The sequence below is a fragment of the Carassius auratus genome, chromosome 26 (assembly GCF_003368295.1).
Source record: "Carassius auratus strain Wakin chromosome 26, ASM336829v1, whole genome shotgun sequence".
NCBI classification, from domain to species: Eukaryota; Metazoa; Chordata; class Actinopteri; order Cypriniformes; family Cyprinidae; genus Carassius; species Carassius auratus.
The window spans coordinates 13107201-13131377 of NC_039268.1; the positions used below are offsets into that span (position 1 = coordinate 13107201).

Here is a 24177-nt window from a genome sequence, read left to right on the forward strand (position 1 = left end):
GGCGGTGCCCGATGCCGAGGCGGTGCCCGATGCCGAGGCGGTGCCCGATGCCGAGGCGGTGCCCGATGCCGAGGCGGTGCCCGATGCCGAGGCGGTGCCCGATGCCGAGGCGGAGCCCGATGCTGTTCCCGATGCCGATGCAGTTCCCGAGGCGGTGCCCGATGCCGAGGCGGTGCCCGATGCCGATGCGGTGCCCGATGCCGAGGCGGAGCCCGATGCTGTTCCCGAGGCCGATGCTGTTCCTGATGCAGTTCCCGAGGCGGAGCCCGAGGCTGTTCCCGATGCCGAGGCTGTTCCCGATGCCGAGGCGGTGCCCGATGCCGTTCCCAATGCCGATGCAGTTCCCGAGGCGGTGCCCGATGCCGATGCGGTGCCCGATGCCGAGGCGGTGCCCGATGCCGAGGCGGTGCCCGATGCTGTTTCCGATGCTTATGCAGTTCCCGAGGCGGTGCCCGATGCCGAGGCGGAGCCCGATGCTGTTCCCGATGCCGATGCAGTTCCCGAGGCGGTGCCCAATGCTGAGGTGGAGCCCGATGCTGTTCCAGAGGCTGTTGCCGATGCTGTTCCCGATGCAGTTCCCGAGGCGATGCCCGAGGCTGTTCCCGATGCCGATGCAGTTCCCGAGGCGGTGCCCGATGCCGAGGCGGTGCCCGATGCCGAGGCGGTGCCCGATGCTGTTCCAGAGGCCGATGCGGTGCCCGATGCCGAGGCGGTGCCCGATGCTGTTCCAGAGGCCGATGCGGTGCCCGATGCCGAGGCGGTGCCCGATGCTGTTCCAGAGGCCGATGCGGTGCCCGATGCCGAGGCGGAGCCCGATGCTGTTCCAGAGGCCGATGCTGTTCCCGAGGCGGTGCCCGAGGCGGTGCCCGAGGCTGTTCCAGAGGCCGATGCCGAGGCGGTGCCCGATGCCGAGGCGGTGCCCGATGCCGTTCCAGAGGCCGACGCGGTGCCCGATGCTGTTCCAGAGGCCGATGCGGTGCCCGATGCCGTTCCAGAGGCCGATGCCGAGGCGGTGCCCGAGGCCGTTCCAGAGGCCGATGCCGAGGCGGTGCCCGAGGCGGTGCCCGAGGCGGTGCCCGATGCTGTTCCGGAGGCCGAGGCGGTGCCCAAGGCCGAGGCGGTGTCCGATGCTTTTCCGGAGGCCGAGGCGGGGCCCGAAACCTTTCCCGATGCGGTGCCGGAGGCCGTTCCCGATGCAGTGCCCGAGACCACTTCGCCCTGGGGGACTCCGACGGTGACCATGAGGACGTGGTGGTCATCCGCTCCGCCCTGGGGGACTCCGGCGGTGACCAAGAGGACGTGGTGGTCATCCGCTCCGCCCTGGGGGACTTCGGCCGCGACCACGTGGAGGTGGTGGCCTTCCGCTCCGCCCTGGGGGGGCTTCTGCTTTGACCACATGGGGGTGATGGCCCTCTGTTCCGCCCGGGTGGGCATCACCTAATGTCCTCCACTTACCAATGTTTTTGTTTTCATTTGTTTTTTGTTTTTTCTATTTTCCTCAGTTGGACCTGGCCCTCCGTCCCTCCCCTCTTTCCTTCCGCCGGTCCACCACCCTCCTGGACTCCTTGTTTTGTGTTACACCTTCCTGTCTCTACCTTTCCATCACGTCTGGTTGTTTCCGTCTCTTTTCTTCCATTTTACCTGGTTGTCCTGTCTTTGTCTCTGTCTCTCCATTCCACCTGGTTGTTTGTCTCTGTTTTCTGACCCTCCGTCCCTCCCCCTAGTCCGCCTCCGCTTCACCTCCCTCCTACCTCTTTTTCTGTTGGGTTTTCCGGGGTTTCAGGTGGAGCATCTGGTAGCTGCTCCGTAGGGGAGGGGGTAATGTCACGCTATCAGTCTCTGTTTCCTGGGTGTCCCCTAGTGAGTGCACTTCTCCTTAGGCACTTCACCATAGGCACTTTAATTCCGCTTGTCTGGTCATGTCGTCACAGTAATTGCACTCCAATTAAATCGCACAGGTGTTGACTATCCTTAGTCATTAGTCTCCCTATATAGAGCTGTCTTTCTCTGTCGTCTTTATGGAGTCCTTACCCTATGTGTCTCATGCTCTCGTTCCCCCAGACTTCCTCTACCTTCTCGTTCTTCCGAGTTCCCCGTTTCATCCGGTTCCCTTTTTGTTTGGTTTGTCTCTCAAGACAGTTTTATTTTGTATTTAACCTGTTTGTGCAATAAACCTTACCTGCTATTGGATCTTACCCTTTCCTTGTGTTTTTCCCTTAACCCAACCGTGACACTTACCTCAGTAGCATATGCTCCAGTGTTGTAATGTAAACAATGGCGTCATCAATATTGCTTATCAATTTGAGCCCATATGAAAAAAAAAGTTCCTCTTCGGGAACTCGAGCTGCGTCGCGCGCTTTTGGGGAACGCCTTTGGCAAGAACAACTCTGAATATCGTGTGCAATCAGTTCAATGGAAGAACGTGACGTAACGGACGGGGTAACATAGCGACCAGGAAGCTATAAAGTCTTATTTACTGTTGTCTGTCCAGTATCAGTAGACTAAAATGCCAAAGTCTAAAGCAAAGACGAGACACGTGAAGGGCGAATCCAAATCGCGCTATAAACTGTGTGTTCCTCCATTCATGGGGTTCGCAGGTGGATCTGGCGGAGGGAATGGAGACGGGCCAGTCCTTATCTCTTTCCTCATCTGCTAGATCCGGCGCCCAAACCCTGGGATCGGAAGCACGCTCGTCGGTTTCTTTCCCCCAGGGCAAGGGGTCGACACTCCTTCATCCGATGAGGTGGATGTGGAGACAGTTGGTAGGGATTCGCCACCCCTTTCGCCCCAGTATGAGGAGCTGCTGGAGGTGGTAACTCGCGCTGTCTAGAAGTTAAACATAGAATGGCCCCCAGAGAAAAAACATGAACCGCTGAGAAGTAAATTAGATAAGCGGTATCTGAGGCCCAGGAAGCCACCTCCAGCCCGGAGCCTTCCCTTTTTTCCTGACCTCCATGAAGAAATGGCGAGGTCGTGGAAACACCCCTATTCAACCCGTCTCTTCGGCCCCGATTCTCAATATTATGGAAATGTTACGGGGCTCGATGAGCGAGGGTACAGAGCGATACCCCGGGTCGAACAGACGCTTGCGAGCTATCTGTCACCCGGTTCGGCGTCGTCTCTGAAGGCTCCGGCCTTGCCCACAAAACCGCTAAGGACTACATCAGCATTAATGGGCAAGGGGTATGTGGCAGCAGGTCAGACGGGGGCGTGCCTTCACACTATGGCCGTCCTCCAAGCATATCAGGCCGACCTGCTGAGAGATATAGACGAGGGAGAGGGGATCAAGTCCGACGATATTGCAGAACTTAGACGGACCGCTGATCTCTCCCTCCGCGCCACCAAAGAGACCGCTCGCGCGATTGGGCGGTCTATGGCAGCCTTAGTGGCCGCGGAGAGGCATTTATGGCTGAACCTGTCCCAAATAAAAGATTGTGACAGGTTCTGCCTCCTGGACGCCCCGCTCCAAGCCTCGGGCCTGTTGGGCGACACAGTCAATACTGTCGTCGACAGGTTCCAGGAGGCACGCAAGCAGGCGGCGGTGTTCCAGAGTTTCCTCCCTCGTCGCTCTTGTGGGTTATCTGGACGGGAGATACTCACACCACTAGCGGGCTCCTCATACCGTGAGGCTCAAAAACAGAGCGTCGCCACTCGTGCTCCCCCATGCCGGGACTGAGGGTCTAAGCTCTAAGTCGGGGGCTTCTAGATTAAAATCTGATCTTCGCACTGTTATCGAAGCTAGGAAGTCCTCGACGAAGAGGTCCTGACGCCAGAATCCCAGTGACCTCGAGGATAATCTCGAGAGACTGATTCCCTTAGTACATTATCTAGCAGCGTGGAAACTACTGCCAAATGTATCTCAATGGGTCCTGCACACAGTAGAAAGAGGCTATTGTATTCAGTTCGGCCGTCCACCGCCGAGATTCAACGGGGTTACACCGACAGTTGTCGGCCCCAGCAGGCTCTGGTTATGGAACAAGAAGTGAATACCCTATTAAGGAAGGAGGACATCGCAGTGGTTTTTACAGCCGGTATTTCATAGTTCCAAAGAAGGATAGGGGGTTGCGTCCGATCTTAGACTTACGTCAATTAAACCTCTCAGTAATGTCACTGAAGTTCAAAATGCTCACTGTCAAACGGGTTGTAGCCCAAATCAGATCCGAGGACTGGTTTGTCACAATAGATCTCAAAGATGCATACTTCCACATATCCATCTTTCCACAACACAGGAAGTTTCTGAGGTTCGCTTTCGGGGGCAAAGCTTATCAATATCGAGTACTTCCCTTCGGCCTTGCACCCTCACCCCGCACATTCACGAAATGTGTAGATGTGGCTCTGGTACCCCTCCGTATGCAGGGCATCCGCATTCTAAATTATATCGACGATTGGGAGCTCTTGGTCGCCGTGTAATGCTAGCGACAGACGCGTCCCTCACCGGTTGGGATGCGGTCATGAGTGGCCACCCTGCCCGCGGCCTGTGGAGTGGTCGCCATCTGACATGGCACATCAATTGTCTAGAAATGCTAGCAGTATATCGAGCATTTAAATATTTCCTCCCAGACCTGAGAGGCTGTCATGTGTTAGTGTGCACCGACAACACAGCGGTAGTCTCTTATATCAATCACCAGGGGGGTCTGCGTTCACGCCCCTTAATACAAGCTGGTATACCAGACCCTCCTGTGGTCCCAGGGCAAACTCATCTCATTAAGAGCAGTATATATTCCTGGGAGATTGAATGTGGGAGCAGACATGCTGTCGAGACAGGGGCCGAGGCCCGGGGAGTGGATGCTTCACCCCAAGGTGGTGAAGCAGATATGGCAGATTTTTGGCAAAGCTCAGGTGGACCTCTTAGCGACTCGAGAGACATCGCAATGTCCCCTCTGGTTCTCTCTAGTTCACCCAGCTCCACTGGGACTAGATGCCATGGCACAGACTTGGCCGAGGCTTCGTCTGTATGCCTTTCCCCCCATCGCTCTGCTCCCGGAGTTCTGGCGAGAGTACGCCGGGACGGGGTCAGTCTGTTGTTAGTAGCCCCGTTCTGGCTGGGCCGAGTATGGTTTGCAGATCTGATCTCTCTCCTCGACGGCTCTCCATGGGAGATTCCGATCAGGACAGATCTACTCTCTCAGGCGCAGGGCAAAATAATTCACCCTCACCCGGAGTTGTGGAAGCTGTGGGTGTGGCCCCTGAGGGGGCACAACTGTTAGCAGCTGGTCTCTCAACCGAGGTTGTTGAGACCCTACTCCAATCCAGAGCTCCCTCTACGAGGAAACTGTACGCCCTGAAGTGGAAACTCTTCACTTCATGGTGCAGAGATCGCCACCTTGACCCTGTTAACTGCCCAGTTGGTACAGTTCTGGAGTTTTTACAAGCTAGGCTCTCTGCGGGGTTAACCCACTCCACCTTAAAGGTGTACATGGCGGCCATAGCTGCTTACCACGTCCCTTTCAATGATCAGTCACTGGGTAGACACCCCCTAGTTACACGTTTCCTCCGAGGTACACTGAGGCTGAGACCTCCAGTACGGTCCCATATCCCCCCGTGGGACTTGGTTGTGGTGTTAGAGGCTCCCTGCAAAGCTCCATTCGAAACAATTCAAGACATCTCAGACAGCCATCTGACACTTAAGACTGCCCTATTACTGGCTATTACTTCTCTAAAGAGAGTTGGAGATCTTCAGGCCCTCTCGGTGGCCCCTAACTATCTAGACTTTGCCCCTGGTATGGCCAAAGCATTCTTATACCCTCGAGCGGGTTATGTTCCTAAAGTTCCCTGACCAAAATCTGACCAATTGCTTGTTTGCTACGGTCCTCCTAAAAAGGGTTCCCCTGCCTCTAAGCAGACCCTTAGTCGTTGGATAGTCAAGGCTATCAACGTCTCCTATGAGTCATCTGGTCTTCCCCTTCCTTTGGGAGCCAAGGCTCACTATACTCGGAGTATGGCTGCCTCTAAGGACTTTCTAGCAGGTGTGTCCCTCTTGGACATCTGCAACGCTGCGGGGTGGTCCACGCCCTCTACATTCACCAGATTTTACAATGTCGATATGCGAGCCACTCCTGGCTCTTCTGTCCTCTCGCCTTAGCTGTGCTCTTCGGATACACACTAGGCAGGGGTTTGGTAGTCTGGCAGTGTTGGCACATCGTTCCCCAAAAACGCTCGATGCAGCTCGAGTTCCCGAGAACGAGATGCTGCGTCGCAGAGCCATACTCCCAGCACCCCTGTCGGCCCTGCCAGCTGCGTGGCACGTGCCTTTATAGCTTCCTGGTCGCTACGTCACCCCGTCCGTGACGTCACGCTCTTCCATTGAACTGATTGCACACGATATTCAGAGTTGTTCTTGCCAAAGGCATTTCCCAAAAGCGCTTGACGCAGCGTCTCGTTCCCTCGAGGAACTAGGGTTACATACGTAACCTAGGGACGTTTTTGGTGTTTTACTGCCTCTAGCTGGAAACTTTAATTGAAATGTATGTGTCGGTAAATTTTTTGAGTTTTGCAGAAACATAGGTAGAAGAATGTTTTTCCATTGAGACTGGGTTTTTATTTGTATGTCCATGCTTGTATGTGCGCACTGGCCTCACCATGGCACTGATGCAGCGTCCACACACAGTGGTCTTGAATTCGCTGTGCATCTCTTTGACAGCACTGGTGGTGTAAAAGCCTTCAGCCAACAGGATGATGCCATACAGGAAGAAGAAACAGGCGATTCCATAGATGATGTACTGCAAAATCTGAACCCTGTATAACAAAGAAAAAATTTAACTGTAATGAATGTGAACACTTGAAAAGATATCAGTTAAGATGAAATGATACCAAAGTACAGTCATAGCTTAATTAAGATCACATTTTTTCAGAGTTGGTATCATCTGTTCAAAGGACATTGTTCTAGATTGTGATTGATTTTACTTTTATGTGGGGGATGCAGATGTACTCTTGGCAGATTTGATTAGGGCCACTGATAGTAAAGATGTACACAGGAAGAGGTCACTGAGGTCATTACTCAGCATGTAGTCACCCTTGAACATGTCATAGACATGAGTGCAAACAGGTAAAAAAAAAAAGATAACTTCAAAATGAGCTTTTTTGCCTTCCAAAATAAAATAAACGAACATCACTGGGAAGTTAGTATTTATGGTATATGGTGCTTTTTTTAGCTGTCTATATGAACACACTTACACATTAGTGAGGGTAGCATGGTCAGAGGTGACACGTGAAAAGTGGTTTTCCACCATGGTCACAGTGCCCGTAAGTGCCACATGCCCACAGCCGCAGAACAGAGCAACACCCGAAAAGCACAAGATGGTAGCCACCAAAGATGCATAAGGGACACCGCCCAGACACTTGATGCAACACTCGAAGCAGCCTGTAGGGGGAGAAAGAGATACTTCATGTTTGTCAAAATTCACTACAGCAACTTTGATATTTTTTTTAATGCTGTGCTTATTAATCCCAACATTTAGAATATTGTATTTAAACACTGAACATGTTGAGTGTAAGACATATCATTCTTTAGGGTTATTAAGGTCACATAAACTACTTCAGACAGATAATGTTTTATCACTTTATCAACTTTGCCTTTGATGTTTCGAGAGGAGAGGTTGAGTATTTGGTGTCTTGACACCTCACTGTAACACAATAATGTCAGATGAAATCAGCTGGCCATCCATGACAAGCCATCACACTCATGTCATTTGACGTGGTGAGACTAAAGCCAATAACAATACATTTCTCTTTTTTGAATGTTCAATGATCAGGTTCACTTTTAACAATCTTTTTTTTACAGAGGACTGTTTCTTGATCCTGGGAATGCTGTACACAACGGCTGTTTCTATAAAGTGAGGAAATTCCGAATTTGCAAGGACAGTGTGGCACTTCAGACTCACAGCCTGTAAGTACGTTTTGATATTTAAAGAATTTGCCACTGACAATTCAAATGCAAGTTTTGAGCAGTTTTGAGCAGTGTAGAGTAGCACTTGTTGTTCGTTGTTTCTCTGATCACAAATGCAGACATGGGTTTTATGTTTACATGTGCAATATGCAATGCAATGCATAAAAAGACAGTATAATTCATTATAATTAGTAATTAGTAATTACTAGTAATTACTAGTAATTAGTAATAATTAGTTATCGTGGCCTAATGTTTAGAGAGTCGGACTCCCAATCGAAAGGTTGTGAGTTCGAGTCTCGGGCTGGAAGGAATTGTGGGTGGGGGGAGTGCATGTACAATTCTATCTCCACCTTCAATACCACGACGTAGGTGCCCTTGAGCAAGGCACCGAACCCCCAACTGCTCCCCGGGCGCCGCAGCATAAATGGCTGCCCATTGCTCCGGGTGTGTGTTCACAGTGTGTGTGTGTGTTCACTGCTCTGTGTGTGCACTTCGGATGTGTTAAATGCAGAGCACAAATTCTGAGTATGGGTCACCATACTTGGCTGAATGTCACGTCACTTTCACTTTCATTAGTTCCCCACTTGATGCAACAAATGCCTTGTTTGTAATGGGTTTTATTGGTTTTGTCTCGTCGTGCCGGGAGGGGCTGTTGCCATCACAGTATGGTGAAGGGTGTAACATTGCCATCGCACCTTTGAGGTATTCATCCAATCACAATGCAAGGATGGCTGACCAATCAGAGCACACCTCGCTTTTCAGAATGATGAGCTTTGTAAAAAATTACGTATTTCAGAAAGGCGGATCTGTCATTCAGTTGCCAACAGTTCTCCCTCAACAAAAAATGCATGATCATGTGAAGAACACACAAGGCTATGTTCAGAATATACAGTTGTAGCAGAAATGACTTGAACCAGACAAATTAAAGAGTTGATCAGGGCTGTGGCTGAAACACGAGATTAATTCCTCAGTAAGGCAACAGGAAGTCATAAAACATTCTGTGCCACAAGTCCCAAGCAAGATAACCTACCAACCAACCAACGCTTTCACAGAACAGCTTTCAACATTAACACCACTAGAACAATTATTAACAATTTCAATTCGGAGAAGAGATGTCAAATTTGTTGTTTGTAATTGATAAGCAACGCCGGACATCACGTGTAAACCCATGAGAGTACTACACAAGAGCCTTTGACTTCCCCCCCACCTAGTAGAACAGACTGAAATTCCTAAGGGGGAGGGGGCTTTGAACCTCTGGTCTCCACAGAAATCTTTGTCAAGAGAATGGCAAAGATTGGCGAAGAAAAGTCTTTTCTACATATATATTAGGGCTGCACGATGTGTTGTTTAAGCATTGATATCGCGATGTACGAATCCACGATAGTCACATCGCAGGATGTGCGATGTAGGCTGTCGTAGTTGATCCGTTATTCATTAACTGTATGGGCCAGAAAGCGCGCACGAGAGAGAGAGAGAGAGCGCAAGCGAGCGGCCGGTGACACACTAGATGCGTGGCGCAAGCATCTCAGCTGCGTGGCGTGTCCGTTTTTAATTCGGCTCCCATGTGAACAGGTTAGAGCTTGAAGACTGGCTGCGTGAGACGCGCGGAAAATGCTTGCATGCTAGAAATAGAACCGACGCCTATTTTTCACGTGACACGCAAGCATGCTGGAAGCGTTTCCAGACAAAATAGAATAGGAAAATATGTTTATATGTCATTTTGTACACAGATACATATTAATTCATGGCACTTAGATGTTTGAAAGTCTATAGGTTGACATATATTCAGATATAAATGTAATTTAAAAAATAATAATATATAAAATAATAATTATTGATTTTCAAATATTGCACCTGTCACCTGCCTGAGAAAAAGAGCAAGCCCTGGCCGCAAGCTCAATGTCTTCAAACAACATTGTCAACAACGTCTTGCTCGCTCTCCCTCGCGCATATTAATCAATTGACACGATGGTGTCGATGTTTAAATCATTTAAAATGAGAATTTAAGTGTGCTCACCCCATTTTTGTTTGTAAGAAAAAAATATTCATATCGCAATATATACTATCGCAAAAAAATAAAATATCGCAATGTAAATTTTTCCCAATATCGTGCAGCCCTAATATATATGGACCAAAATGAACTCAAAAAGACTTATAAATGAATATCAGTCCATCGCTTCACTCCATATTCATTTATGTGTAACCCACACATTTGACTTTCATGTTATAATCACTTATTGTGTATGTCTTTTAATAACTATGGGATAGCTTAAGGATACATATTCATGTCTAGTGTCTATGTAATCGAATCTGCTTGATTGAAATAGTCCTAACAATCAGTTATTTGTCAAATGTATCATATTCTTGTTATAGGAATCATGTCCAAAATTAGACCCTGCAAGAGCGGAAAAATTCGGACCACATGCTTGGTAAGATTTATGATACACCCGAGCCAAGACAATATCTGATTGGTCAAGACAACATTTGAGGTGTGGCCAACAGGCCAGTTTAAATACTTAGGACACCCTAAAATCTTGCTTTTAGTCTCTAGCTTTTAGTCTTTAGCTATGCTTCTGCTATTAGTCATGTCTGCTTTTAGTTTTAGCTCTGCTTTTGCTATCAGTCAAGCCTGCTTTTAGATTTTAGCTTTGCTTCTTAGCTTTAGCTTTTAGCCATGCTGTTTGTCATCACTGTTCTTTGAGCGCGGTTCCAGCGTGCTTCAGCCTGCACGCCTGCTGCTACTTAGCCACGATGAGAAGAAACACAACCTAGTCTCGTCAAACTTTACTTCTTTTCTTTTCCGTTTGAGAGTTTCGTGTTCTGAGTTAAGTTTTGTAACGTCGAGTCTCTGACGTCTGACCTCGACTGCCCGTTCAACTTCAACCAGCACACAACTCCATCTTGAGCCAACGCCCAACCAGGGCTTCCCAAGATGTCACTTCAGCGGCTACTGAACTTCCAGCCAATCAGGGACATCAGAAACCAAGGCAATGTACCCTCAGACATTTGTACTGGTGTATCTAATATAATTTTAACCCCATTGAGGAACTCAGTGCGAGTGTTAATTAAGTTATTGATGGTTGTTCATGTCTATGCAATTTCACGTATTTCTGTAAACTTGGGATTCCATATTTCCATTCTCTTAAACTCATCTTTCCCTAACTTTCGAACTTCCTGCAACTTGTGTGAATGTGTGAGTGCATGCGTTTATGTGTTACATTAGTTTATATGTCTTAGAATTATCTAATAAAGCCTTATTCATATTGAAGAGAGAAGAATCTTGTATTTTGTGCTTACAAGTTAATGTCTTAAACTGCCAATCTTGTTACTGTGCTAATTGATAGTGTTTTCACTATACTTTGGATATTAATATCCAGCGCAGATTTGATGTTAAACGGCTCGTTCAGTGAATCGCAGGGCGTCTCAGTGATCAGCCGTGAAACAGTGATTCTGTTCAAATTCCCTTTAAAATCTTAAATGATTCCCTTTAAGCTAAATTGACCTGTTTCCCTTACAAAGTTTATTAGACATATACACAGTTCATTTTTCTTATTATGCATATTGACGTTATTATGTTATGCATATTCATCACTGAACAAAGATTTTCCAAATTGAACTCTCCCAAGGCCTGGAAAGCAGTTATATATGAATAACAGCTCATATCATAAGTTATCTAGGTCAAAGAGGAAGTGCTGTGAAGAGATGGAGTTACAGAGTACAGAGATCAATAGAAGAGGATCAACCAGGGCCCACAACAGTAACCTGGACTGAGGTCAGCACGGGGCCCTGGCAATGTCTGTCTTTTATATTTATGGATGGATATACATATAAATGACATTAATGTTCAAAAATGTATACATGTCCAAAAATACATCACATACAAAAACATACATATTTGTGTGGGATATTGTTCTGATTTCTAATAGCTTTCATAAACCTTTTACTGCTCTACCCCAATAATCTTATATAGGTACCTCAATACTACTTATGACTACTTACAACTCTTAACACTGTCTACCTTTATTGTATCTGTTACTGCCACTTATTTGTATGTAATGCTCTGTCCATGTCTGTTCTGCCTATGGTCACTGAGGTCACTCAAATCAAAATATAGTTCTGTTCTCACTTATGCACTTCTCTTTTCAAATGTGAACATCCTAATTTTATTCTTTGTCCATGCCTTCTGAAGAGTGAGAAATATTCTGTATGCGTGCTGTAACGTCACTGCTGATTCATTTTGTTCTCTGCATATTAATCTTCTTCCAAAGACATTAAACAACACCAACTCCCCCACATGCATGAATAATGCATTATAGATAGACTGCAACTTATGATCTTAAGACATCTATGGTACACAGAAAAAGTGTGTTGAGTGTCTGCCTGAGGAACTACATTTTATTACCCATAAAAAAGCACTGTGGCAGTGCAGTGGCAGTTAAATTATTTATTTGTCTAGAATTATTTACAATACGTATAATACTATACCAGATTAATACACAAGATGTAAAAAAATGTTTTGCAAGTGTACTATGTGTTTACAGCTCTTGTGCTGAATCTTTATGCATATTTTTAGAGCATAATAGGCCTCTTATGTAATCAGAGCAAGATGAATGTTTGCATAAGAGAACAAACTGCATGTAAGAAAACAGAAAAAAAGTTTTATACTTTGCATCACCTTACTGTTATTGCTTTCAAACTGTACATATTTTGGAGTTAGGAGGGTTTTGACTGAATAAGGGTCTTTAGAAAGTCATGCTAATGGAAGAGTACACCATAAGGGTCATTTCTGACATCAGTGGGCCCTCTGACCCTCCTATCACACACTCACATTAGTGATGCTAATTCATTTTTACAGTGAGCAGAAGTTCTCTGAATATGCAAAAGCATCTGTTCCGCACTGTCACAATTATACATCTTACAACAGCTGCTGCTCACTTCATAATAAACCATTTAAAGAGGTAAAATGGTTTCTCAACATGAAGAGCATGATTACAGCCGTTATCTGAAAGCAATTTGAAATTGTATTTAATGTGTGCTGTGAATAGTTAGATCAGGAGAGGTTGTAAAAGAAGATATGGCTACAGCAGGTAAGCTTGGAAATGAAACATGGCAGGTTAAGACAGGGAAAAATGTATTGAGGTTTTTCTTCCCCAGTTTTATTCTTATAATGATGCCACTCATTTCATGTGTGTGTTCACTTAATTTACAGCTGATTTTGTAATAAAGAAAAAAATAAATTGTATAGATTGAACTTTGTGTAATGTAAAGTAAATTTATTTTATAAATTAAAACTATTTAATTGTAATTCCTAATAATTATACATGATGTGACATACGGCATAACATTCATCACTATTATAAAATTAAAAATATTGAACTACACTTCAATTTTGCTTTTGATTATGTTTGCAATGTAATCTCTGAAAATGCATAAATTGTCTATCACTTTCTTTAATAGTATTAGGTTGTCGGTCACATTTCTACTCTTTAAAGGAATAGTTCAATAATGAATATTTTGTCAAAAGGTAGATAATCAAAAAATGTTAAAAGTACAAAAACTACTTTTTCAAAATGAACAGAATTTTAGTATACAGACAAAAATAAATGGCACCGTTTCCTGAGAATGGGCTGTGTTACACATCAACCAGATATCTGAACACGTGATATTCTTCAACCAGCCACATTTATTATTATTCTCAATGCTCATGCAAACTCATTTCCATGAGTGAAGTGCTTAATTCAGCCAGTAGTGTTAGTCATAGGTCAGGCAAACCTGAAGAACAGAGACAATAGAGCATTAGGAGATACATGCTGCTTGTGACACAGAGTGCTTATATAATGCTTGTTAAAAATAGCTTCAAACACACACACACACACAAAGAGGAAAAAAGAAGAGCATAAAATTGCACACTCTTGCGTGTGCCACTGGTGTTTCCATGGCAACCCTGTGCAATTGGTCTCCTTAACACCTCATAATTGCAGCCGTGTGAAAATCTTTGGGATTTGGGAATTTTTTTTAATAAAATAACATGAGAAATGACTGAAGCATCATGTTGCTATTTGCTATTTTAACTGCCAAAATTTCCCCTTTATCACTCCAAAATAGTTTATATTATCCTATATTTTCCTTTTTTTAAAAGATGAAATAATCAGAATACATTTCTGAATCACTGACCATTCTCAAATGTAATTTATTTGTAACCTTTTTAAGTTTTTAGAGTGTACACCCTAAAATATTATTTCTATAAAATTGATGTAAAAAGGTAAGCTAATATTCTTAAATTGCCCTCCAGTTTTATAAAAATGTATGTACATTGACCATTTTATTCCTCAGTAAAGTATTGTAACACTTTAGTTTAGTGACCACTATTAAGCATGCACATCACTAACATATTTAACAGTTAATTAATACTGAGCACTGGTCTGTCCTAAAACTAAAGTTTGATCACACACACACACACACACAATTACTCTGTAGTGATTTGTACATTGTCATCAAATGTACCTCAACTAAAACCAGGCAGCCCTGCAGAAAGAAGTTAGTCTGAAAATCGGAAATGAGTTTTTCAGGGAGCTCTGAAAGAGGAGATGAAGCTCTGACAGAAGCAGCTGTGTGTCCCTGTTGCGTAATAAATCTATCTCATTAATGTTAGTGGGCTAATGAGGTTAAACCAGAGGTGCTGTGATGCTGCCTAACACTGTAGATACATGCTGGGTTACAGTGAAGCTTAGTGGTGCTGACAAAACTGAGTACAATTATGAAAAGTTAGAGCATATTTTGACTTCAGAATTTATTAGGATAAAAAGTGCTCTACCTCAGAGCTTCCTGGTGCCTGTTTAGGACCTCCAATGGCATCTGTGACAGTGCCTGAACCTTTCTCCATTTATCAACAGTGTTTAAGAGCTTTAATGGGCCATAGACAGGCAAAACAGGGCAGCTCTCTTTGCAGCCATAAAGGAAATCAATGAGCTATTCATTAGTGTTGAATTTAGAATGCAAAGATTACACGGGTCATCCGTCTCCGTCTCTACACTCAACTGTCTCCCTCATTTTACAACTGCAAATAGAACTCATAAAGTTTAGCACAATATATATATATATATATATATATATATATATATATATATATATATATATATATATATATATATATATTTTTTTTTTTTTTTTTTTTTTTACAATATTTTTAGTTTCACTACTTCAACATGTCCACTGTACCATAAGAGGATTTGAGGTACCTTCATTAAATTATATTAATCAATAATATTTATTTTCCTGAAGACATAAACATTCATATCATGCAAAAATATTATTTATAATACAGACTTATCATACCTAATCAAAACATTTTCTTTAGACATAATCCAAAATGTTACTTAAAGTAGGTCAATATAATAAATTTGTGCCTTTTTACAACTTAATTTCACCATAAACAATTAAATAGCTATAAGACTATTTAAGACTAATTATAAAACTTTTTTTTCAATGTTTAATTTAGTTTACTTACTTTAGGCTAAATAAAGAGATCTATAGATGGTCTTAATGTTTATTGTTATATAAAAAAAACTATATTTCTATGATATTTCTATGATTTAACCCATATAGAGTGGCATATAAAGCCAAACAGTATAAAGTCCAATAAAATTAACATAGATTAATGTATTTAGGTTGATTCTGTGATATTAAATCATATTTCTGACCTAAATAAGACCAGTTAATTTAGATGTTATAATTTTTTTTTTTCAGTCAAGCCAAAGTACTATTGAAAAAATAAAAATAAATCTATAGTGGTGTTATTTGCTTTTAGAAAAACTGAAAAAAAAAAAAAGTTCAAGTTCAAAATCTTGTAAAACACAGGGACATCAGCCTCTTGGGACTAACAAGAAAACCAGTAAAGACACCGATTGATCTGAGGCTCTAACAGTTAACAGTTCCTGGTCCAGAATGAATGAGGGTCAGTTTTAATCTCTGCTTCACATCTAACACTGAATTACCTAAAAGTGAGCACCAATGTTCATTTAGCATTTGGTATTGCTGCATTTGGTAAGTCGGGTCAGATTATGTGATGTCAGTGAATCAGTGTGTTTTGATGGAGAGCGAGAAAGGCAGGCAGGAGTTTTAGGAGTTGAACAGACCTAGATGGGTAATGGTTTGGAATTGCTTTCGTCCACCCCCACCTCAGCGGCCACTGCCAGATGCAGCTGCTATAACTGTGATTTGTTATATGAATTTATACATGTAGCTAGAAGGCAGCAACAGCTGTTAAAACTGAGGATGGCTCTACATGATGGTCCAATAATAAATCAATAAATTATTACAAAACAAAAAAATATATATTTTTTAAGCACACAAACACATGAAATACTACATTAGGGAAAATAACCCTTTTACATTTTAAACGCTTTTTCCAAAATGCAAATGAGATTTGCAATAAAAGATAAAGCTGCAAAGTATTGATTCCAAATAAAAGAAAAGGCCATATGCACTGCAAAACATGTTTATGTAGTTGCAGACTTTCTAAAGGGCTTCTGAATGGTTTTTGCTCCTCTGAGAGATGCTCTGCAGTGACAAGCAATCAGAGTGTTCCCCTCACGAGCTCTTTTCACAACAGTACAGTAGATCCTCTGCCAGAGAGTTTAGCGAGGTTTTCTCAAATGAAACAGAGAGTGAGAGAAACGGAGAGATGGAAGACAGGAAAGAAAGAATGAACGCTGATTTTTTTTGGCCCGGGGGCTGGTGAAAAGTGGTTGCCATGGCAGCGTTCTGCCCACGACCCAGTTGAGTGCACCCACATCTGACTGTCTCCGCAATGCCACGGTTTCTACATGCTTCCCACTCATACACTAGCCCAGGGGAGAGTGTGTGCGTGTGGAAGTGTAAACCTGACCTGAACTGTGATCACTTGAAGGACAGAGATATTGGTTCTGCAAGCTTTGGTCTATTATCAATCTTTACATTTATTGTGATAGTTCATTCAAAAATCATTGTTGTTCCAATCCTGATTTTCTTACATCGGCAAACATTCAATGTTTTAACTGTTTTGTCTGATCATCTTTGTTTCAAAATTGAATTTTGCAACATTGACACTGTTATTGAATGCAATCGAAGCAACGCTGAAAAATGATGCTTCTGTCATCTGTAGTTGAACTTGACCCAGTTATTGAACTGAACTCAATAAATACTGAGCTGAATAGTGACACTATTGTCTTCTGTGGTGCTGGTTTACAAAAGAATTTGAATTGTCTAATTTGATGAAGTTTACATCATTGATTCTGCTTATTACTGTGAAGCTGCTTTTGAACAATCTTTATTGTATACTGTGCTATAGAAATAAATGTGATTTGTCAAAAGCTACAACCCCACCGACTTTCATTTTACAAAAAAATGGTAGCATCTCAATTAACTGGTTTTAAGTCAAATATATGATTTAGTAGTGTAGTGTAGGGTAGGGTAACTTAAACACATTAATTTATATAAAACTACTTTATATGGGTTAAATTATGAAGAGGTATCTCTAGTAATCATTGCAGGTCACCACTTTTTTGCGGTTTATGTAAAGTTTAGTGTAGTTTTGTGTTCCACAGAAGAAAAAAAAAGCATACAAAAAAAAAAAAAAAAAATCGAAATCATTGGAATGACATGAGGGAGAGGACAAAATTTTCTCTGTATGGCAGTCCTCACCAGGGTCATCCCCTCCCACTTCGTCTCCTCTTCTGCTAAATGTGGAATATATAAAAAGATTCTATTTGCATTCATTAACCTACAAAGTCACACAGGTAGAGTCAATGCTTTGAACTGTTTTAAAGAGTGCTTTCCAAGATTCAATTGCACTTCAAACAGCACTAAAATCGTCCAACTGTAAATTTTATATTTAAGCTTTTGTGGGTAAGCCTTGACCTTCCAATCTTATTAATTAACAACAGATTGTGTGAAAAAAATAGAACAAGAATCCAAACATCTTTATTTAAGGACTGGTGAATATTTAAATGGTCGTGTGCATATTTCTGCTACAGGCCATTCCTTTTTTGGAGTGACATATTCATTTGTAGGCCAATTTTCTGTGCATTCTGAGAAGAATTCTCTCTCAAGCGAGAGAAACACTGACACAGTGTCAGTTTTGGTAGAGACACAGCCGATCTGCTCAAGCTGTTGGAGCCCTGCCATCTCTCTCTGCCCTTATGGCTCATTATACATTTCTCTTTAATGTTTGCCACTGGCAAAATGTCCCATATTCGCCTGTGCAAAGACTATATACTGCACGCCTGTATATTCACTCACATCATTAAAGAGCTTTAGACTGAATTATGCTTTATCTATCTTACCAAGCACCAAAGACATTATCAATTTATGGCTTGAATAACATTGAGCAAGAGGTTACAAATATTGCCAGCTTTTACATTTCAAGCATAAAAAATTGTAACATGAAAATGGTTTAGTTTAAATCAACTGATTTTAAATTAACTATATTATGTAATATTACTGAAACAATGTTAATACATTAATATATACCACTAAAACTACTTTATATTTGTTTAACTTTTTGTATATTTAATTTTAAGTTAACTTTTTGCAGTGTACTGTTTAAAAAGTTGCATTTACGAGTTTTGAGCACATGAATGTCCAAAAAAGTGTTATTTAAGATATTTAAGATGATACCCATGTTGTGATGAAGGATAAAGAATGATTTAAAAAGTAATTGTAACTTTCTGTGCTGTAATTCAGTAATATGTTCAGCTATGTTCTAAAGAGCATCAACGACAGATGCAAACAAACAGAAACAGACATGTTCACTGGGTTTTTTAGGATCAGTGTGTTACCCTGTTGGTGTCTGTTATATTTTTGCCGATTGAACAATTTGAATCTGTGTATTTCGGGTGTTGGAGAAGTTATGTACTACAAACTGGTGACCATCTGCGTTGGTCTGCGTCTGTTAGTGTGGTGTTAAATGGCCTGTGGACAACAAATGCTGTCTTGCAAAGACTGTACATGATGCCAGTTTTAGATTGACATGCAAAATTGTCAGATATTATCCTTATATTGTAATCATTATGATCACAAGCTGTCATCATTGCTGTTAAAATGTTTTAAACTGCAAATGTTACTTTTAAAGAAATTAATACATGATTTAACTTGTACAATTTAGTTTTGTTGTAGTTTTATTTTACAAATATAATACTATAATCTACTTCATGGACTGTTTATGGACTATTGGTTAAGTGTCTTTTATCTAATTTGATAATATTTTGATATTATATTTATGTAATTTCACCTGCTTTGTTTTCTTTCAAGCCTTCATACAACTTTCTTCCTTTTTTCATTAGCCACGTTTTCACTGTCGGGCCAAAAGCGGGCGTGCTAGTGCATGCCAGGGCGTGCCAGGGCCAGTCAAGTTTCCACTGTCACTTCCGGGGCTTGATCATGCCTCGTTAGTGCTTCCTTGGGCTCAACCCCCCGGGTTGTTTGGCCTAAAGAAAACCTTGAGCTAAAGTGGGCCAGCTGGGACTAGGGGAGTGGTTCTGAACAAAGGCGGAGTTTCTCAGCATCTGGAAAGCATCAGTGCCACGGATCATTTCATAAAGCTAACAGCTATAACAACAGCATTAAAAACTTTTTAAAATAAGTTGAGCTCAAAACTCACTTTCAGTCAGCAGCGAGTGCTTGAAATAACTTGATCTGATGTGGATCACTAGGCTATACAAGGCCGAAATATTTATAAGCGATGCAAAAAACTATGCACGCTAGGCATTAACGTTATCATAGTAAACATGGTAAATGCGACCACTTGAAGAAATCAGTTTTCAGATTCTTAATCGCTATCACAATCATGTATTTATTTAGTTATAAATATCGTCTTGAGAGGTTAGCTCAGTGTAGCCAATGTCATAAAAATATAATAATGGTTTTTGTTTGGGAGATTTCATAAAAATATAGTGTAGAAACTTTTAAAAATGTGATATATGGGCTACTGTACTTACAAATAAACGGAAACAGAATCGACTGAATAAGCAGGCTATGTTCATAACGCTTCAATCCTGATAAATTAATTCATTATGATCAATGTATAGCTTATTTTAGTAAAACATTGATTCTTCTGGATTTAAATATTTAACAAAGCATGCAAACAAACGGATGATTTTATCGTGTTTGTTTTGTGATCGTGCTAGTTTCAGTGACTTATTTCTGATTTGTTTTCTGATAACTTCTCTTTGTTGGTGAAATGATGGTGTTGCATGACGTTGTTCCTGAGAGTTGTGTAAAGGGCGGTTTTTAGTGAAGCGCAGCAGAGCTTCTGACCTGATGCTGTAAACACAGCGCAATTTTGGCTTCAATGTTACAGGTCCAGGCTATTTGCCCCGTCCCGCACCTTTAAAGCACTGGCTTGCACTGGCCCGACAGTGGAAAAGTGGGAATTGTGAGTTTTCGAAACTTTGGAAATCAATTTATGTTACAAATGTAATTATGTTAAATCAGACATCTGAAATAGACTTTCTGTAAAGCTACATGCTTTGAAACAGTATGTAGTGTGTATATATATATGAATAACATTTTAAAAAATCTTGAAAACTTTCATATATTGTAGATTCATTACATAAAACATTTCTTTTTCTTTCTTTCTTTTTTTTTTTTTTTTTTGATGATGATAAGAACTTACATCTCATGAAAGTCAAAAATCCAGTATCTCAAAATGTAAGAATATTTACATTTGAGTTTCATTAAATGACTATCCCTACAGTATTAATTCCTATAAATAAGGCTCAATACTGTATAAGCAGTGCCACAGGCTGATCGCTTCCATACCATACCCGACCAAGTATTGAGAACTTTAGCACTGGCTGGTTTTATGTTACATAATATGTTGTTTTGCCTACATCCAACTTTCAACATCCAACATGCGTGACATGTCGTAATAACATATGCATTTGGAAGTAGGAGCTTCCCATGCACACAGCATTGAGTAACCAATGAAAATTCAGAAACCTCATGCAACACAGTCTGGGGAATAGGTGAATTTGCATGGCTCCTGTCAAAAAAGCCATAATTTCTCACATATATCTCACACTTACCAACTTATTTTGTGGGATGCAGTTTAAATTAAGTTTTTTTGTGGCTGATCAGAAATCAGTTAAATATCTTCTGACATTTAAGCAGTGTTTTTGTAAGTAGAAGCATGTCATTGATCAGGGTGGAGGAGGTGAGGTCTGACTGTTGTGAGAGCTTGCTGAGAGACAGACACCGTTTAATGTGAATAAATGGCCGTAATTACTGGACAGCTTTTAAAGTTGTCCCTCCTCTCAGCGCCAACACTGTGTTGATCGATGCTCGATCCCATGGGTTTTAGACCCAGTTCTGCATGCGTTTTTGTGTTTATGTATGGTAGCTGACTGTCCATTCACATTCATCGAGGATGTCTTCACCTCACCCCTGCCCTTCTAACATACTCAAATGCACATTTATAAACATTTACACAAAAACCTAAAATACATAGGCCTAGACAACACATGTACTGTATACACTATTCTGTCCTTTACCTCAGACAAAATTGAAGACAAATACTCAATCTGAGCCTTACTACACTGAGAGTATTATTTAAAATATCTGAATCTATCTCCAATTTATACCACAAAAATCAGTTTGGGGTTAAATCTTGTAGAACTATCTCTTTAAAGTAACAACTGCAGGTTACCAAGCAACATTTAGAATAAATATATAACAGCTTGTCTATTTCAGAGCAACATTAACTCATGCTTACAACTGTTTACAATATGTTTGGAACAGAGACTTTGTACTGGTATAATACTGATATGTTTCACTATCAAAACCTGCTGAGGGTGAGAAACAAAATGTACTGTTCAGTAATATTTAATTTTACAGTTCAAGTTACACATGCTACTATAATTATTTAAAATACTAATAACAAGAACTGTGTAATTACAAGCAGCTCCAAGTGAAGTGAAGTGAAGTGAAGTGACATTCAGCCAAGTATGGTGACCCACACTCAGAATTTGTGCTCTGCATTTAACCCATCCGAAATGCACACACACAGAGCAGTGAACACACACATACTGTGAGCACACACCCGGAGCAGTGGTCAGCCATTTATGCTGCGGCGCCCGGGGAGCAGTTGGGGGTTCGGTGCCTTGCTCAAGGGCACCTAAGTCATGGTATTGAAGGTTCAAAAACAATGGCACACAAATTTAAATTGTACGTAGTCTGTTAAAATCACCCTATTATTAAGTATGTAAATACATGGCAACCTCAACTGTGACCTACTATTCCTGTGATGAAATGTACTTGTAAATTACTTGAATTTACTTTAAATATAGGTTTCTGTTGCTTAATTAAAATGCTTTAAAAAATATAATGCTTTAGTAAAATGTTTATTTGGCACATTTTTAATTGGCAAAAATTGAGTGTACTGTCATAACTGGATGTAAGCATTATATATATATATATATATATTAACAGTTCTTTTCTTGTTGCATGACGGATGGTTTGTAAATGTCCCTTTAATTAATCAGTCAATAAATAAAGAAGAAAATTAATCTTCCCACCTTCACCAGGCTGAAAGACGGAACAGGTGGAACTCACACTGAAACACAGCAGGGATCATATCATGAGGAATAAAACTGTCCTTGATCTTTTAAGATAAAAGAAAGCACTAAGAAAACATGATGTACTATCAAACATACTGGAATAACTCAAACTTCCAGAGTCAAAAAAGAGCATTTATTTTAACTAATCTGCAAAACATTGCTCATTCTGAATTTTATCAACTTTTTACTTCAGCACTTCAGCACAGATCATTTTTACATACTGATGCCTAATGGGTGTTGAGGGACAGTCCACTTAAAGGGGTAATGTGATGTTGCTAAAAAGAACATTATTTGGTGTAATGAAATGTGTTTAAGCAGTTTAATTAAGATTCAAAAAACACATTATGTGTTGTGTCAGGCCAAACAAAGTATTTTCGCTTTCGCAACGAAACAGTCAGCCTCTACACAACATGGTGGGGGCGGTGGCAACAACAATAAAGTTATGCCTTCTTTCTTTGCATGAACATTTAGGCGCCGTTATGCAAATCTTCCCACTTCTTGACATAGACATGAAGAGGCTTATTTGAACGAGCCGTTTTAGGGGGGCGTAGTCGAGTCCTAACTTTTATAAGGAATATCTCTTTGAGTTTGAGACTTTAGTCTTTGCAACTTTAGGGATCTTATCTATCCACAAACAGCTTGTAACACTCCAAAGAGAAAGGAAAACTAGAAATCGCATCATATGACCCCTTTACAAATTGAAATGCAGGAAATGCATCAGATAGTATGCGAGTACCCAATTTCTGTGCTTTCTCCCTCTTCCAGCCACCTCTTTAGATAACATATCAACACCAAACTTATTTATTTTTCACATCTTTTTACATTCACATTATAAGTGCTTACACGCCATATTGGAATTCCTGTAATTACAACTTGTGAACTGAGAGTTTTCTAAGAGCTACGACTTGTGACAAGCTGTACCACCTGACCATTGCAGGCTCTGTTTAGGCATTGACAGTATTGACATAGAAAAGCACAATTCCGAGTCCAAGGAACAGCTCAGAGTAGAAAACCACATGCTGTCATCTCGAAATTATGGTAATTACGATATGGCGTGAACATAGCATATTACACGGCTCTGTGGAATACTTTATTCTGAGTGGTCAGTCGTGACATTCCAAGGTATTTTGTCCCTCGATAACAACCAGTAAAAGAGCTGATAACAAAGGCTCATCCAGGAAACTGAAGCCGGCGCTATACTCTTGCTAGGAACTGTTTTCTCTTGGTGAAAGCTTTGCATTTGTTTAGCTAATAAAATATTAAACCTTGATTCAAAATTGTGTTCAACTATTTAATTATATAATCCTGCTATCACAGACTCGCTCTCTCATTTCATACAAAGGCAGTTGCTGCCATTTTTCTATAACTGTTTTGTATGCGGTGATGGATTATAAGATAACTAACAAACTGGTAACTGGTACTTATGTGGCAAGTAGCCATGTAACAGGTGCTTCCGCTTCACGTGGGGGACCTGATCACCCTGTCGAGAGTTATTCTGCGATACCAACCAGCTGGATGTACATTATTATTCCATACATAAAGCAGGATAGGCTTATTAGCAGCCGACGCGAAGCAGAAATAATAGCACTGTTGTTTTATAATTGATCATTCAATTTCTGTACCTGAATACTACTGTTATAGGCAACCTACTTGAACAACTTGAAGCACTGCTTATTTCATGTTTATCCTTGTTCTGTT

General features: G+C 41.6%; 1 protein-coding gene across 5 annotated transcripts in view; it reads right to left on the reverse strand.

Moving 5' to 3' along the window:
• gpm6ba (glycoprotein M6Ba) overlaps positions 1 to 24177 on the reverse strand; it is a 76883-nt gene that overhangs the window by 7593 nt on the left and 45113 nt on the right. For 3 of the 5 annotated variants that reach the window (XM_026204302.1, XM_026204305.1, XM_026204303.1), the window contains exons 2-4: positions 22438 to 22475; positions 7174 to 7360; positions 6579 to 6735 (exon numbers count right to left, since the gene is read on the reverse strand). In XM_026204302.1, coding sequence (XP_026060087.1) covers positions 6579 to 6735; positions 7174 to 7360; positions 22438 to 22475 — 382 coding nt within the window. The remainder of the gene's footprint in view (positions 1 to 6578; positions 6736 to 7173; positions 7361 to 22437; positions 22476 to 24177) is intronic. The other 2 variants (XM_026204307.1, XM_026204306.1) reach the window with 1 other exon arrangement.